At 53.3% G+C, this 15,661-nt stretch overlaps 6 protein-coding genes across 6 annotated transcripts; 3 read left to right on the forward strand and 3 right to left on the reverse strand.

The window, feature by feature from the left end:
- Positions 1-4,953: 4,953 nt before the first annotated feature.
- Positions 4,954-5,262, reverse strand: AB675_8154 (uncharacterized protein; the record flags this gene model as incomplete). The annotated part of the gene is made up of 1 exon (XM_018148579.1): positions 4,954-5,262. The coding sequence occupies one exon, from the start codon at positions 5,260-5,262 to the stop codon at positions 4,954-4,956; it is 309 nt and encodes a 102-aa protein (XP_018001172.1).
- Positions 5,263-5,933: 671 nt separating this feature from the next.
- AB675_8155 (Allophanate hydrolase) lies at positions 5,934-8,089 on the reverse strand (the record flags this gene model as incomplete). Its single annotated transcript, XM_018148580.1, has 2 exons — positions 5,934-7,371; positions 7,407-8,089. The coding sequence occupies 2 exons, from the start codon at positions 8,087-8,089 to the stop codon at positions 5,934-5,936; spliced, it is 2,121 nt and encodes a 706-aa protein (XP_018001122.1).
- A 578-nt stretch (positions 8,090-8,667) lies between these two features.
- AB675_8156 (putative 2-oxoglutarate-dependent dioxygenase) lies at positions 8,668-9,749 on the reverse strand (the record flags this gene model as incomplete). Its single annotated transcript, XM_018148581.1, has 2 exons — positions 8,668-9,293; positions 9,341-9,749. The coding sequence occupies 2 exons, from the start codon at positions 9,747-9,749 to the stop codon at positions 8,668-8,670; spliced, it is 1,035 nt and encodes a 344-aa protein (XP_018001081.1).
- A 392-nt stretch (positions 9,750-10,141) lies between these two features.
- Positions 10,142-11,943, forward strand: AB675_8157 (putative permease; the record flags this gene model as incomplete). Its single annotated transcript, XM_018148582.1, has 3 exons — positions 10,142-10,580; positions 10,627-11,097; positions 11,150-11,943. The coding sequence occupies 3 exons, from the start codon at positions 10,142-10,144 to the stop codon at positions 11,941-11,943; spliced, it is 1,704 nt and encodes a 567-aa protein (XP_018001025.1).
- A 1,018-nt stretch (positions 11,944-12,961) lies between these two features.
- Positions 12,962-14,203, forward strand: AB675_8158 (Transcriptional activator protein DAL81; the record flags this gene model as incomplete). Its single annotated transcript, XM_018148583.1, has 1 exon — positions 12,962-14,203. The coding sequence occupies one exon, from the start codon at positions 12,962-12,964 to the stop codon at positions 14,201-14,203; it is 1,242 nt and encodes a 413-aa protein (XP_018001314.1).
- A 683-nt stretch (positions 14,204-14,886) lies between these two features.
- AB675_8159 (Norsolorinic acid keto) lies at positions 14,887-15,633 on the forward strand (the record flags this gene model as incomplete). The annotated part of the gene is made up of 1 exon (XM_018148584.1): positions 14,887-15,633. One exon carries the CDS (start codon positions 14,887-14,889, stop codon positions 15,631-15,633), a length of 747 nt encoding a protein of 248 aa, XP_018001264.1.
- Positions 15,634-15,661: the final 28 nt, after the last annotated feature.

A 15,661-nucleotide genomic window follows, 5' to 3' on the forward strand; every position in this document is an offset into this window, starting at 1 on the left:
TGCTTGGCGGAATCAGCAGCATGTGTCGCTAGACGATAAATCGACAGCTACAGACCAGGTTGCCCCTGGTTCCTCCGCCACTACAGCAATTACGCGAGAAACGGAGGAGATCACTAGTAGTGCGGCTCTACCTAATCCGGAGGGGAAAGGAGCCGGCATCATTGGGCTTGGTGGGCTCCTTGTGCGATCCTTGAGTAACCTGTTGTAACCTGGAGTGCTTAACGCCTCGACCCAGAGAGGCAGTGGCTAGGAGATCATCATCACCTAGGTGCGCTGGCTTAGCACAGTTCAGGCAATGGGCCGGCGCCTCATGCTATTGGTCTGACTCATTGAGGCTATGCCATCTAGCATATTCGGTCCTTCGATACCGCTAAGGATCGATGGGGTCGTCGTATCCAGAATATTGTGCACAGAGTCCATTCTGGAGTAGAAGTCTGGGGACTTAGGAGGGCGACTGTCTGCCTAGGAAGGAACTGATCAACCTCAGACACGAGGTGGGCGTGTTTCGTGCTGCAGCACAGCACGAACGCGTCACTAATTCCACGCACGACCATGGTGGAGACCAGTGCAATGCGTCAAGCTCCTGGGATTTCTGGCACTGAATACAGTGCTAGTGCGCAGTACCGACGTCCTAACGTCCTGAGCACGACGGTGGGCACCAGCTACGAGCTCACTGAGTGGAATTGAGACACAGAACAACGCCTAGCCGTAAACTTGCAGATCGAACTCGTGTAAGCAAGATCTATGGATTACCTCGATTCGAGAGCCAAGCAAAAAGGACTGCCTGTCAAAGATGCGACTAGTTGCTGCAATGTAATCAGGCACGGCCAAGATATCATGATTGAGGGGACACTCGAATGGTTGATTGTCTGTGTGAGACTGTGTGCACAGACGGCCGGTGTTCTTCGGCGGCTCTCTGGCGTCCTGTTCAATTGTACAAAGGCATGAGCCTACCGAAGACCGGGCTATGTCACCGTACCACAGAGGACTACACAACTGCTGTTATCGAATAAATTCCCTGGCAGCAGATATCATTGCGCCGGACTAGAAGCGCCGACTACCCACAGAAGCAATAGGATTCGGAGATCCATGAACTTGGAAGGCGCCCCTGAAATTAGGATGGTTCGTGAAATGCAGGAGGCGAGGGATGCAATCACATCCGGTCAATGCGATGCCCAATACGGCACTGACCTAGCTCCGCCGCCACCGCTAGTTCAGCCATATGGCAATATGGGTCCCAGATCTGTACACGTGCCATCATGTCAGCAACTCTGAGTTCGTCATCAACGGGAGAGGTGGAAGGCGTCTGGGCCGGCGAACCAGGGTCTTGATGTGACCCACACAGCCTGATGACATGGGAGCTAGTATGCTGAGCAGATCATGTCGGTGCGGAAGTGGAGTATGCCCACCTCGATGTTCCGGTTTTGGGGGTTTTGTGCAAGCCGTTACCATCTCTGAATCGACCGCCACACAAGGACCATGCATATGGATCTGAAACCGCTTGAACTGCGGGCGAGCAGGTGGGATGTGGCAAGCACATGGCGACACCATCAGTAGCCCGCTCTGCATCGTGTCGGCAAATCTCGACATTGTGGAGCTCTCAGCACGTGTTCGAGGCAAGTTATCGGAATCCGTTCGCTGACGGCGTTCGATGACTCGCGCTCCAACCGATGGGCCAGGCTGACGAGATGAGTCTCGCCGGAATCCAGCCAGAGAGAACGACAAGATCAGACCGCTAGTCTGCGGTCAAATCCTGAGATCTGCGCTAGGCGTCAATCCAAAAAGGCCCTCAAATCCGAGCAAAGGACATTGGACTTAAGATCAAGATCGAGCGCTACCATCTGTTGTGGTATTGTTGCGCGACAGTGGTTGCCTTATGGTGACGAGTCCTGTCGGTTTCTCAGCGACGTCTGAAACAGAGTGCTACGTGGAGCCGGTGGCGGCGAGGTACGTTGACCTTTCTAGTAGTCAAACAGCACGACTGCGAAACCGACCAGAATCAATTGCGGTATCGGCATGACCTAAATGCGGCATTCTTTCGGTCTTCTGCTCACTTTGGTAGCCTGTGACTAAGGCCATAGTGGCAATCCGCATAAGGCAGGCGACTGATTGCCACGGATTCGCTCATCGATGTGGTCTACGTAGAAGGAGTCTTCGGCGCGCGGGCCTACATTCAAGCGGCCACCATGACTAGAATCGTGGGGAAGAGCAAAAGGACGGTGCGGATGTCTGTCTCCGGTCGATCACTTCTGATCCGTTGTGTTGGTGCGTGCCTAGAGATGTCCGGTGCGTCAAAGGCTCGAAGCCCGCGTGATTACTGAGTGTACAACAGTGACCTGTAGTAGTCAACATGTATCCAGTTCTGATTGGCTCTCTGTCAAATGTGGCGTCGATTTCATGATTTCCACTGTGGCGAGTATTTGTGGCGAAAGACCGAAGGGTTTTCGTCACGACACAACCAGTACCCTCGTAGGAAAGAGCTCAAGTACACGAATTAGTCATCTCGCGCGTCGTGCGTGATGCGCGATGAGATACTCGAATTGAACGGCGTCTGAAATATGCCCGTTCACAACGACTTCGCTGTAAGTTGCTCGATTCGGCATCTGCTATTGTTGGCAGTCGATTGGTCACTCACTGCGATGGGAACGACGTTTGTGACGACGCCTGATGTGTCAGTCGCTTGAGCGGTATTTGCAATATTGCTTGCGGTGAGATGTAGATGAAGTGCCGGCCCGTCAAATTCAGGCAGGAAGGCAGATTGTTCGAATTGGACCTGGGATTAGGTAGGGATTAGGTAAGTGTGCATGGGAAGCAGTAGTCGGTCATTCCAAGCAGGTTGCTTCTTGGGCTAGTGCCAGTGTTGCCAGCGATTCTGGTACCGGACGTGCTCAATGTTGAAGTCGTCGTCATTGTGCCTGACCTAGTTGCATATGACTGGATTTGTGGTGCAGGATACCGAGGAAGGGGGGCCCAAGTTTTTGCGAGGAGCTGACATGGAGATACGTTTGTCATCGATGCCTCAGGATTAAGCGTAAAGGCTAACGTTCGGGGTCGGTCTTGGCGAACAGATCAATGACAGCTGGTCGAGGCCGATTCAGTCTCTCATGGCTAGTCGAGAAGTAATGTTCTTGCTCAGAGACAGCCTGAGTCCTCATCGCAAGGCAAGACTTCGTCCGTGTCGTATGCTGGCGGGCTGTTTGCTAATGAGATAGGAGGAACGGAATCGTGGATGATGCTGGGCCACGATGAACACAGCCTCGCAGAGATTCAATCCGCTGCAGTATGTTTCTAAGTATCGTGAAGGTCGGCCGCAGGAAAGCGAGAATGGGGGATCAACAGTCTACTGGTCGAAGATCGTCCTGAGCATGCCTTGCAGGCGTGATGCGCCTGTGGTAACTAGTCTGTTGCGTGAGTGGACCTCCCTCCATGGGCTCGTATCTGGAAAGTGGACTGACCGCAAAATCAGTGGGACCGAGGACCTAGACGGGAAGACGGAAGTGTTCGGCGATGAGTATACGCGATGAGCACAGAGGCGAATGATCAGTACACATGTATGCATGCGCAACAGCGTTCATCGCTGCTGCCATGCTCAACTTGTGGTGGGAAATGCACAGGGCAAGTTGCATACCTAGGTGCGTAAGTCGCAGCTGCGTTTTCGTGGTACCATTACTACCTGGTATGTACGTCGGCTTACGAGACGTGAGGTCAGCGCGTCGGTCTTTGACCCTGCCAGCGACCCCTGAACACCTTCTTGTGAGCTTCCTGCCGCTCAGCATGCGCCCACTGTTTTGTGGCCGCGCACCTCCGTTTGTACACTCTTTCGTTGTATCACATGCGAGTATTCGTGCTTGTCATGCACGAAGATGAACCTCGCTGTCTCGCGCGGGCAGCTTCCATGCCCATCCGTGGGTAGTTCCTGCCGCGGATTGCAGCGACTGCCTAGCTCTCCCTGCCGCTCACTCTCTCACTCCAGCCATGCGGACCTTCCACGTCTGGCCACCAGCTTGTTCTCAATCAACCCCTCACTGTGCAGCCCTCACAACCTTCTCGAACTTCAGCTCAGTCCTACAAAACGGACACGACATCTTCGCTTTAGGGGTACCCTGGTACTGAGCGAGCCATTTCTCGATACATTCGCGGTGATAGCGGTGCAGGCCCTTGCATGGTACAATTGCCATGACGTCGCCAGCTTGATAGTCTTCCAGACAAATACCACAAGACATGTCCTGCTGTGCAGCTCGGGACGAACGAGGGGGATTTGTGTCTCAGGGAAAGGATCGTTGCGAATGGTTATGGTGGCACCTGGCTCCGCGTCCTGTGAAGACGTACCCCATCGGTGAGTGACAAGGCCGTGATCGGCGACGGTAGTCCTGGTCGTGGCAGCCACCGGACTGACCCTATCTCTGTATATCCCTGCCATCCGCATAAGACGCCGGGCTTCATGAAAGTCTCTGGTTGTGCTTTGTGTTTGCTGTCTCACTCTGTCAATTGCCGCGGCCAGACGCTCATCTGCAGGTCTTGGTACGTTGGCGCCGCCATTCGGGAGTTGGTGCGTCATAGCAAGACCTTCGCCGACAGCATCCTGTTGCGCCCACTGTCTCTGCTGACCTTCCAAACGCTCCTGCAGCCGTCTCTGTTCATTTTCCAAGCGCTGCTGCAGAGACGCGACTTCGGATACACGGCGCCGAGGTTCGGGGACCGCATCCGGGCGAGAAGCATCGGCAACGTTGTGAGAAGTACCAGCGGCTGTAGAAAGTCGAGGTGGTGGATAAGGTGGATAGAATGAAGTCTCAGGTGTGATGTATGGCGAGTATGGAGGATAGACAGGACTGTGAGAACTCTGGGCTGGCACTGATGGCGACTGGATTGGGCTCCGGGCAGCTCGTTGAACTTGGGGGCTTTCCTGACGAAATCCTCGACGACTGACTTGGACTTGTGGGATGTGTGGCGGACTCAATGGCTGAAGTCTGGCGCCAGTGGTGCTGTCTGTGGCTCGTAGAAGGGAGGGGGATAGGGATAGTGGACCGGCGTATAGCTGTCGTGAAGTTCGCGACCTACAGATCCTCCAGTTGAGCCTTCTTGTTGCTGCTGACGAGCTATGAGTGACGCGCCGACGGACCGATATTGCGGTGTGGCTACTTGGGGCATGGTTGAGAAGTCGGGTGGTAGGTAGTCGATGTCCAAGTGACTGTAAAATTCAAGGACTCCCCCTTCCTGATCTGACGACGCCGATGCACCACTATTGTGGTCGATCGAAGACATTTTGTTGGGCTGCGTAAGTGTGCAGAAGAGATGTGCGTAAAGAGGCACGTTCAGAATATATGGACGTGAGAAGGCGTGTTGCCTGGACAATAGCCCTCAGGTGTAAGTGCACATCTTCACTACAAATCACATCCGCAGGCAAAAGAATTCTTCACCTGCTGTCACTCTCAATAGATTTGAGCTTCACGTGGACCCCTCGTAGCCTTAGGGTGACAGAACAGAACAGCCAGGCTACTCGCTATCTACAAGGGACGATGAACCTCTATGATGTCCATCGTCACTTGTCGAGAGTTCTTTGTCCAAAAGCGTGCCCTGCCCTGGCAGTGTGACAGCCCGAGACATTAGGAGACATCGTCTCCTCAGAGACCCGTACCCGAGAGCGAGCGACAGGCCGGACATACACAGCCACCTACGCGTCGAAGAGGTATGTACAATTACTGAACGCCAATTTGAGGAGTAGTCGATCATGCCGGTTGACACAGCATATAAGTCGTCCGCATGGCAGAAGGTGAATCAACTCGAAGATCAGTGCAGCTGCGAATACCTAGGTAAGCTTTAAGACATAAACGAAACCGGTTGACAAGGATATCCTTACACCACGACTAGCATTTTGAGTCGTCTGAAATTCGCAGAAAGGCTTTGCCATTGTCATCTTCTCACCCGTACAATCGTCAAGCCTTACTATCGGCAGCGATGCACCGCTCAAGCCGCCTTGCAAGGTCAAACATCTTCCCGTCTAGCCCTGAAGCGCACACCAGACTTGCACCAAACGGCATTTGGCCCGCACCACTGCTTCCCTCCACCCAGCCAGCATTCAGACTCACAGCACAGAGATCGAGAACGTTGCCGAAGTGCGTGAAGTTACCAAGTTTCGCATTAAGACCGATTGGGTCTGCGTCCATCTCTTCTCTGGTAGGGTGGCATGTCGTAGTGGGCGTCACCAGCACATCGATCTTCCCCTCATGCGGCGAGAACAAACTTGCAGCTTGTCTTGTCAGCTGCGCTTGCAAGTGCTGGTCTCGGTAGATCTCGTAAGGCTTGGTAGGTCGTTCAAGCACCGCTGAGAACAAAGCACGCGTTGCTGGGTGGAGTTTGTAGAGGTTCTGTGCAATGAAATCCGGACCAATGCTAGCGATACGTTCGTGCACGAGTGTGCCTGAGTAGAGCAGGTCCGAGGCGGTCTGGAAAGGTGCGTATTGGTCCGCTGTCAGCTGTACGAGCGTTCCGCCCATGGATCGAAGCTTGGTAACCGTGGATGCGAACGCGGTCCGGTACTCTGGAGTGCACGAGTCGGCGATGATGGACGATGGAGGTATGGCAAAGGTGAAATGTGGGTTGGGTCTATAGTTGGAGGGCACCAGCGGTAGTGTACTCTGCGGCTTGGCATATGCATCGTCGCAGTCGTATTGGTCAGCTGCGTACCAGACTTTCCGCGCATCTGAGATGTCATGGGCGAAAATCGAGGCAGTGTCGAGGCTAGCGCAAGCCGGAACAATACCGCGTGCGGACAATGTGCCCTTCGTGGGCTTGTATCCTACGATGCCGTTGAATGCAGCGGGCACACGTCCACTGCCTGCTGTGTCCGTGCCAAGTGCAAAGGTCACCAGGTTCGATGCCACTGCGACGCCTGAGCCGGACGAGGAGCCGCCAGATATATAGCGACCGTTGCCGTAAACACTGACAGGATCGCCTGAAGGGCAACGGCAGCCGTTGAGGCCAGTAGCTAACTGATCCATGCTGGTCTTTCCGATGAGGATGGCACCTGCGTCTATCAGGAGCTGGATCGTTTTGGCATTTTCTGTCGGCATGTAGCGGTATTCAACGCAGGCTGCCTCGGTCGGTAGTCCTTTGAAATCGAAGTTGTCCTTGACTGCAAATGGAATGCCATACAGCGGCGGCAGCAACTCGTTGTCAATGTACTTGCGCTCCAAAGCAGTCACTTCGGCAAGTACATCATCTCGAGAACGAAGGAAGGTCCAAATGCGACTGTCCGAGGCTGCCGCAGCAATCATTACCTTGCGATATAGCTCACCAAGGGGCATTTTCCTGCTTCGTATATGCGGTGCGAGTGAAGCCATATCCAGACTGCGTCCCAAGGTGTTGGCGTATCTGGCGGTGTGGTCTGCACGCTGCTGGCAACGAACTCGCCACTCTTTGCAACGAAGCCGAAGAGGCCATCATAAGAGCAGAACATGTTGAGGGAGACATCCACAGAGACGGCATTGAAGCCTGAGGTGCAATCTGTCAGAATGCAGCACTCGAAGCCTCGGTCGTTGGCCTCCCTGGCAGTTGTTGTGACGCAGCACTCAGTTGTGACACCACAGATGAGCAGATGGGTGATACCTCGAGCCATCAATGTTCGATGTAAAGTAGTATTCCAGAATGAGCCTTTGCCGGGCTTGTCAATCACGGGTTCGTCTGGGAGTGGCCGTAACTCGTCGATGATGTCGTGGCCATACTCTCCTTGCACAAGCAGCCTGCCCATCGGTCCCTCATCGCCAATGCCAATTGTATGATGGCCACTTGGGGCCTTCATCTGGCGATCGCGTTTTGTGGCTGCGAGATCTGAGAGATCGGGTCGATGCCCTTCCCGAGTGTGAATGACATGGAGTCCGAGTTTCCTAGCAGCACCAAGAGCACTTTTGATGGCCGGTACAATGCTCCGGACTGAACTGAAGATCTCGTCATTACCGCACTGGATGGCACCGAAGCCGTTTGGGTCGACAAAGTCGCGCTGTACATCGATGATGACCAAAGCTGTGTGTTCAGGCTCGTATTTGAAGGCGTATGGTCTAGCCGTGGACAGTATAAGTTGTTGGCCCTCCATGGTTGATTGGTAGCTTGCTATGTTTGATGGCTTGGTGCTGTAGGGGTTGAGCAGGCTTGAAGGCCTTATCTATGTTCAGCACAGCAATTGAAGGTTGCTACGACCCGATCACGGATGCTACCTTGTCAACAACAACCTCAATGCATCAACGCACGGCCAGACTCGAGGGTCGCCTGCGGCGCCCCGCGTTTTGGCCGCCGTTCTTGGCTGCCGGCGGCGCGTGGGGAAGTGGCCGGCGCACGACACATCGCCATTGATAAGGGCACTTGATAGAGCGTAAGACAATTGTTGATAAGGGTTCATGCGGGTGGGAAATCTCCACTCCTATATATGTGGAGGTGGAAGATGCCCACCCTCCAGAACGACGAACTTGATGAAGATCAGCAAGAAAGAACACGACGACTTCGTTGACGTGACGGCTTTGCATATCCTGAGGCTTTGACATGTCATCAAGACCTGTATGCGTCGTTCAGTATAAGCATTGGCGGCTCACGAGCAATCATGAGGCTAGGAGATTGAAGGACTCTTGCATGTGACAATAATATATGACTTTTGTCTGATAGTAACATTTACATTCGTCAGGCAGCGGCCTTGACGGCATCCGGTCCTAGTCTGCTCTGAGCTAATCTCTTGTAGACATATTCCCCAGCCAATACAGGCTCATACTTGCTCTTCTTTCCCTCGTCGAGACAAGAGTCCAGCGTCTTGATGGTTGCGTCATAATTGACGCCAAAGAAGAAGGGAATCGAGTAACGTTCCTGGCCAGTGATATTCCACACCCGATGAACAGTTGAGATGAATCGGTCGTTCGTCCACCTAGCGAGCATGTCGCCGATATTGACGACGAACGTTCCAGGGACTGGAGGGGCTTGGATCCACTCTCCATCCACGTTTAATATCTGCAGAGCTGGGACTGTGCCCTGGCACAGTATTGTAAAGCATTCGATATCTGTATGACTCCCAATCCCAAGCGCATTCGGATCAGACGCTGACTGAGGAGGATAGTGAATCATTCTACCCATCGCGCCTGGAGTCGACACTAACGAGTCGAAGAAGTCAGGTGGCAGAAGTAGTACCTCTGCGAATAGCTTGATCATTCGCCTTGCGAGACCCAAAACTTCACCATAGTATTGACCGACGGTCTCCTTGAAGTCTGGAAAATCTGGCCACACGTTCTCCCCTGACATAGGATTGTCGCTCCAGTCTGGCTGGGTCAGTATTCGAGCCCAATATCATCTTACTGGGACTCACCTGGCTGCTTAGTTTCAGACTTGCTTCGAGCAGGATCTAAGGATCGTTCATAGCCCCAATTGAACGCCTCATTCAGATCTGGCTTCCGTGTCTCATCGGTCCTGACCTCAGCAGGTGGTTCATAGCCGCGCAGGATTTTCGACTTCTTGTAGTTGATCTCGTTCTTCTTGGCTGAGGACTGGGCAAAGAAGGATTCAGCCATGGCAAAGAGCCCGTCGATCTTCTCTTGTGGAACACCATGGTCCTTCAGGTAGAAGAAGCCGACACGTGTGCATGCGTCTGTGAGCTGAGCCAGGAGATCGGCTTTGTCGGCTTTCAAGGAAATGATTGGAATCTCATTGAAGTCCGCTCGACGCGCCGCATCGGACACGATAGACCGTTGATTGCCAGAGAATGATGTAAAACTCATGTTGACTCGTCGTTGAACGCAGTGAAGGTGTTCGTATGACTTACAACATGTAGAATATAAAGCATCCCACACTTTGCAGAATGCCCACTGAGTGGGCACTTTTAGGTGGGAAGGAGATCTCTCGGCGTCTGTTCCGGGCCCACCTTCTAAGATCGAGCCCTTATCAAAGATAAGGCCGTCGGCGACTGCTGGGCACCCGCCGCAGGGTTCACACGCCGCCGGCCCCGTGCCTGCAGTAGACGCGCTAGCAGTGTATCGATATCGTTCATTGCTCTGGAGCGTGGACACCTTCAGATCCAGTATGATAAGGTCGCTCCATGCAGAGGCATATTTAGTGAAGTCTTCTCCCACCCAGTCTCAGGGTTCACCAAGTCATCATCAACAAGACAACCATGGAGAATCTCAGACAGCGAACACAGCGAGTGACCGAGAACGTCAAATCCAAGCGATCCAAGGAGGGCTGGGTATTGCCCAAGACTGCGGTCACCTTTGCCGATGAGAACACATGGAGCAACATTGACAGCGATGTCACCCCTCTCGAGCGAAGGACGTGGACTTCTTGGACAATCTTGGGCTTTTGGCTGAGTGATGCCCTGTCTGCTCAGTCCTGGGCCGGAGCAAGCGCTGTCATTGCTGTTGGTCTCACATGGAGAGAGGCAGTGTACTGTCTCGTGCTGGGGACTTTCACCGTTACCATCCCGCTCGTCCTCAACGGTGCCGCTGGTGCTGAGTTACACGTCCCATTCCCAGTCGTCGCAAGATCCAGCTTCGGCTTCTACTTTTCGCGCTTCGCCGTCATCATTCGTATGGTCACTGCGTTGTTCTGGCATGGTAAGTCGAATCGGCCCGCTACCACAACGTTCCTGACAGTCAGCAGCGATCCAAACCTACTCTGGTTCGACAGCCATGACCCAGGTCATTCGGGCTATCTGGCCATCCTATCTCGAGATACCTAATCACCTACCTGCCTCAGCTGGAATCACAACGCAGCAGATGATCTCACACTTCATCTTCTGGTCGGTCCAATTCCCGATCTTGCTGATTTCGCCGCACAAGTTGAAGTGGTTCTTCGTCTTCAAAGCTGTGATTGTGCTGCTTGCCGCATTCGGTACTGTTATAGGAATGACACAGCTTGCTGGAAGTGCTGGTGATATCTGGAGTCAACAACCTACCGTCCATGGTGCCACAAAAGCTTGGCTCATTGTCTCATCGATGAGCTCTATGACTGGAGGATGGGCTACTATGGCGACCAACGTTGCCGACTTCACAAGATACCTGAAGCAGTCCCGAGGAGTGTACTGGCAAGTGTTGTTTGTGCCAATCATCATGACACTACTTGGAGTCTTCGGTAAGTGACCAGAGAACGCAACTATATTTTGGCGGACGCTGACTATCTTCAGGCATAATTGGAACAAGTGCGGCAAAAGTCGTGTATGGCGAGTACATCTGGGATCCGCTGGCTCTTGCGTCCATGTGGGACGGTCCCGGCGGTCGTGCTGCAGCTTTCTTCGTCGGCGTGAGCTGGTGTATTGCTCAGATCGGAACGAATCTGTCAGCGAACGTTATTTCTTGCTCCAACGACATGGTGAGCTTGTTTCCGAAGTACCTCAACATCCGAAGAGGCGTCATAATCACCACTGTCACCGCTGGCTGGATAATAGTCCCATGGAAGATCATCTCGTCTGCAGCCTCGCTGTTGAATTTCATGGCCTCGCTGGGCTGTTTCCTGGCGCCACTTGCAGCAATCCTTGGTGCTGATTACTGGTTCGTCAACAAAAAGGCAATTGACGTGCCAGCGTTGTACCGTCGCTACGGACGTTACCGATATGGGAACAAGGCCGGTACAAATTGGCGCGCGGTCATTGCGTTGCTGGTCGGTGTTGTACCAAACCTTCCAGGTCTTGTTCACGCAGTCAACCCATCGATCGAAATTGGAGGTGCCAGCCACATCTATGCGATGTTCTACCTCTATGGCTTTATTTCGACATTCGTGGTATATATTGCCTTGTCGAAGCTGTTCCCGAGCGAGAGCACGCTCCTCCCAGCGCCCATCTTTGAGGACATTGTCATTGTCGATGGCGTCGAGAAAATCAACGACGGAGTTACCTCAGTCGCGCCAGTGGATAAGTTGGGTGTAAGCGTCGACGTTCGTGGCGCAGAGTCGGAGGAGAAAAGGGCTTTCTCAGTTGTGTGATAGAAAGATAGTATGCGCGACATCGAGACCATACAATGCCATCAATGATACCACTTGACAACTTTAATCCCAATGTCTCTAAGCCGCCTGCAAGCTACAACCACAAGCCCCTGTAAGCGCACGAACAGATAACATGGACCGCTGTTCTTATCTGAATGTAGAGACAAGTTCTTAGACTGCTGAGGCATTGATGTCAGCGACAGTGCCAGTGATCCTGTGGTCAAGATCGCGTGGTTTTCTCCACTCCTTAGCCTTATGCAATATCGCGGGCGATCTCTAGAGTCACTCCTCATGGACCTCACCGCACTTTCTGAGGCGTCGCACTCGAGTCCAGAGACTCACTTCCGCTCGCAATCGGGCTCTGTACCTGATCGGCCATGTGACACATGCAGGAAGCGCAAGTCGCGCTGCGAGAAAGAACCCGGCAGCCACAAATGTGTCCTGTGCGCTTTCCATAAACGAGAATGCACGTATCTCGATGCACCTACCAGGAGAAAGCGGAAGCGCGATGAGGATGGCCGGGAAGTCACAGCAGTAGCGAGGCCTACGTAAGTCGAGAAATCAAATGAGGTGTCGAAGTAGTCCTGTGTGCTGATATGTGCCTCTTCCCAGGACTGCGACCAGTGCCGCAAAATCCGCACAGCCTCCCAATTCTCTACTTGATTCTACGCTGGGTTTGCACAGGTCGTCGCACTCACGGCATGTAGGGTCGACCTCCTACCACGAACCTGCCCTATGGCCGTTCGATGCGCCCTTATCGAGCTTCCGGCGACTAAGTAGCGGGACTTATTTCGTTACAGCAGCCGACGAGGAGACATCTTTTCATGATCAAGAGCGAAATGAGATCGATCGAATTGAGGCCATAGTTTCGCCGCATGGTCCGCTCCTCGTGGACGTCTACTTTAGGATAGTCCATCCTTCCTATCCTATCCTCCACAAAGGCGTCTTTCTCGAAAAGTATGCTCGATCTTACACTGAATTTTCCCCACCGCTGCTGGCAGCTGTGTATCTGCTAGCTATGGACTGGTGGGATTACGATCCTGATCTATCGGCAAAAGCAAAGCCAGAGAGTACTGTCCTGCTACAGTGTGCTATCAGGGCTTTCACTTCTGTTGTGAGCCGACCGAAACTATCGACTGTCCAAGCAGGACTTCTGCTTTTGCAGAGGTCACGAGGCGGCTCGTGGGTCATGACCGGCCAGGTGCTTGCTGTGGCTGAGGAGCTCGGCCTGCACCTGGATTGCTCTCTCTGGACCATTCCCGAGTGGGAGAAGGGCCTGCGCCGAAGATTGGCTTGGGCAGTGATAATGCAGGATCTCTGGGGGGCTTTCTTATATGGGCGTCCCTCACACGTGAGTCTGCAGAACTGGCAGGCGAATCGTGTGACGCTACATGACTTTCCTGAGACGGCGGCCGATCAAGATGATAAGGACGGCAGTACAGAGGTCGAGAAAGGCCGCCAACTCTTCATTCATCTGGCGGCTCTGACTGAAATCCTGTCCGAGGTCTTGAAATTCTGCACACAAGTGGACCTGCAACCAGACATCCAGCTTGAGGATGTCCTTCAGCTCGCAAAGCCGCTTGTTATGCAAATGCGGGATTGGAAAGCGAACATGCCTGCCGGCCTGGACATTGACGACCTGACACCACGAAAACTCTGCTCGAACGGCTACCTACATCTTTCATTCTTCGCTCTCCAGATTCTCGTACATCGCCGCATCGTTAGATCAATACAGCCACATTCGAGTCGAAACGTTGTCAGTCTATGTCGCGATGCTGCCAAAGCTCGACTGGACCACGCCGTTGCTTTCATCGCCCAATTACGTCCAGAGCACTTACATGCGTTCTGGTGGTTCGCGGCTGTGGAAAGTGTCGTGCTTATCGGTACGTTCGCTGCATCCCTATGGTCTTCGAGCGCCGTGCCTGAGGAGGCCGACTTGCTTAAGACAAAGCTGGAAGAGTTCAAATGGGATCTGAAAATCCGGTCAAAAGGTGTCAATTTTGTAACAGCAGCTGTTCAAGAACTGGATAGAAGTCTTCCTCCCCTGGACAGTATCAACAAAAGCTACAAAATTGGCGGCACTAATTACCCCGAGGATGGCCAGAGTTCGTATGCATCTCCTGGCCTAGGTCAAGAGACGCCCGGTCAATTCGAGTTTGACTTCGGCGCTTTTGATGATGCATTTACACCTTTCTCCATTGGCCAAGAATCCGGGTTTGCATCGTTCCCAAGCAAAACATTCTCCAAAGATGACGGGTGAAGGTCTCCTCTGTGCCAGTTCCACCCGACATTCCCGCGTCTTCTGCTGTGCGCCACGGCATGGAGAAGGGCGCCACAAGAGCTCTGAGCAATCTGCACGCATAACGCACTAGGTCGGCTTCAACACAGCGGGTCATGTTCCAGAGGGCACGCGTCCTTGCTTATCGCGCTGAAGTCTGTCCAATATCTCCTCGCCTAATGGGACATTGAGAAAGCCATCCGATGGCATGCATCTCAACGCACCTCGGCGAATGCCATGTGGACTGTCCCAAGTCGAGTTGGTCGTTGTGGTCGGATCCAGCCCCTGCCTCGCAAGCACTTGATCTCTCGCGAAGTATCGTAATCTCGCAGCATTCTGGCGTCACAACTGGGCGAATCTCGACTACTAAATCATGTCTGCTTCCGACAGCGTCCTTTTGTACCGCCAAGTGGCTAGGCCAACGAAACAGATGCGTATCAGCGCCAAGAGTTCGTACCTAATACCAAGATGCGAGCATAAGGCAACCAGCAGGAAGTCCATGCTAGCATAAAAGCGGCAGAACCACGCGACTGCATATCTGTGCCTTGCATTTGTAAAGCACTTAAAAGCCATAGATTACGGCATCGCCTAGAATATATAAAGTGTTGGCATACGGTTGCAAACATAGGTATTCCAAAAGCCTGCAATTTACACTTTCAATCGCAATGACTTCGACAACCAACATCCTCATTACGGGGACCAGGAAGGGCTGCGGGCTGGGCCTACTCAAAGGCTATGCCGCCCTTGACAACCACACGATCGTCGCAGCAATCAACTATGCACCGGAGTCAGGAGAAGCCAAAACCATGCTCGCTGCCCTCACTCTTGGTACCAACACCACCGTCATCCCAGTCGCCTACGACGCCGCCTCGCCCACATCAGCAGCCACCATGGTCCGAAATTTACCCTCCACATTCAACCACATCGATATCCTAATCGCCAACGCCGCCTTTAACCGCGCCAATCTAGCCAAAGACCAAGGCCTTGACGAACTAGAAGTGCTCCTCAAGACCAATGCTCTTGGTCCCCTGGCCCTTTATCAGGCGACCCGTGACCTTCTCGAAGCCGCGTCCAAACCAAGGTACATCTACATCTCCACTCTCGCAGCGTCCATGGCCGAGAGCCCACAACTGCCAATCCCACTCACCGCCGTTAGCATGAGCAAGGCAGCGGGCAATGCGTTTGTGGTTCAAGCGAACAAGGAGGAGAAGAAAATTGTGCTGGTGACCATGAACCCGGGTTGGGTGCAGAGTGAGAGCGGGAATATGGTGGCGAATATGTTAGGTATGGAGAAAGCGCCGACTGAGATGGGGTGGTTCGTGGAAAAGGTTATGCGGACGATTGACGGGATGACGAAGCAAAATTCGGGTGGCAGATTTATCAATGCAAAGGGAGAGGCTGTGCCTTGGTGAGGTGAGCTGGCGATTAGATGGGCAAATA

Source organism: Cyphellophora attinorum, assembly GCF_001299255.1.
Source record: "Cyphellophora attinorum strain CBS 131958 chromosome Unknown Contig10, whole genome shotgun sequence".
NCBI classification, from domain to species: Eukaryota; Fungi; Ascomycota; class Eurotiomycetes; order Chaetothyriales; family Cyphellophoraceae; genus Cyphellophora; species Cyphellophora attinorum.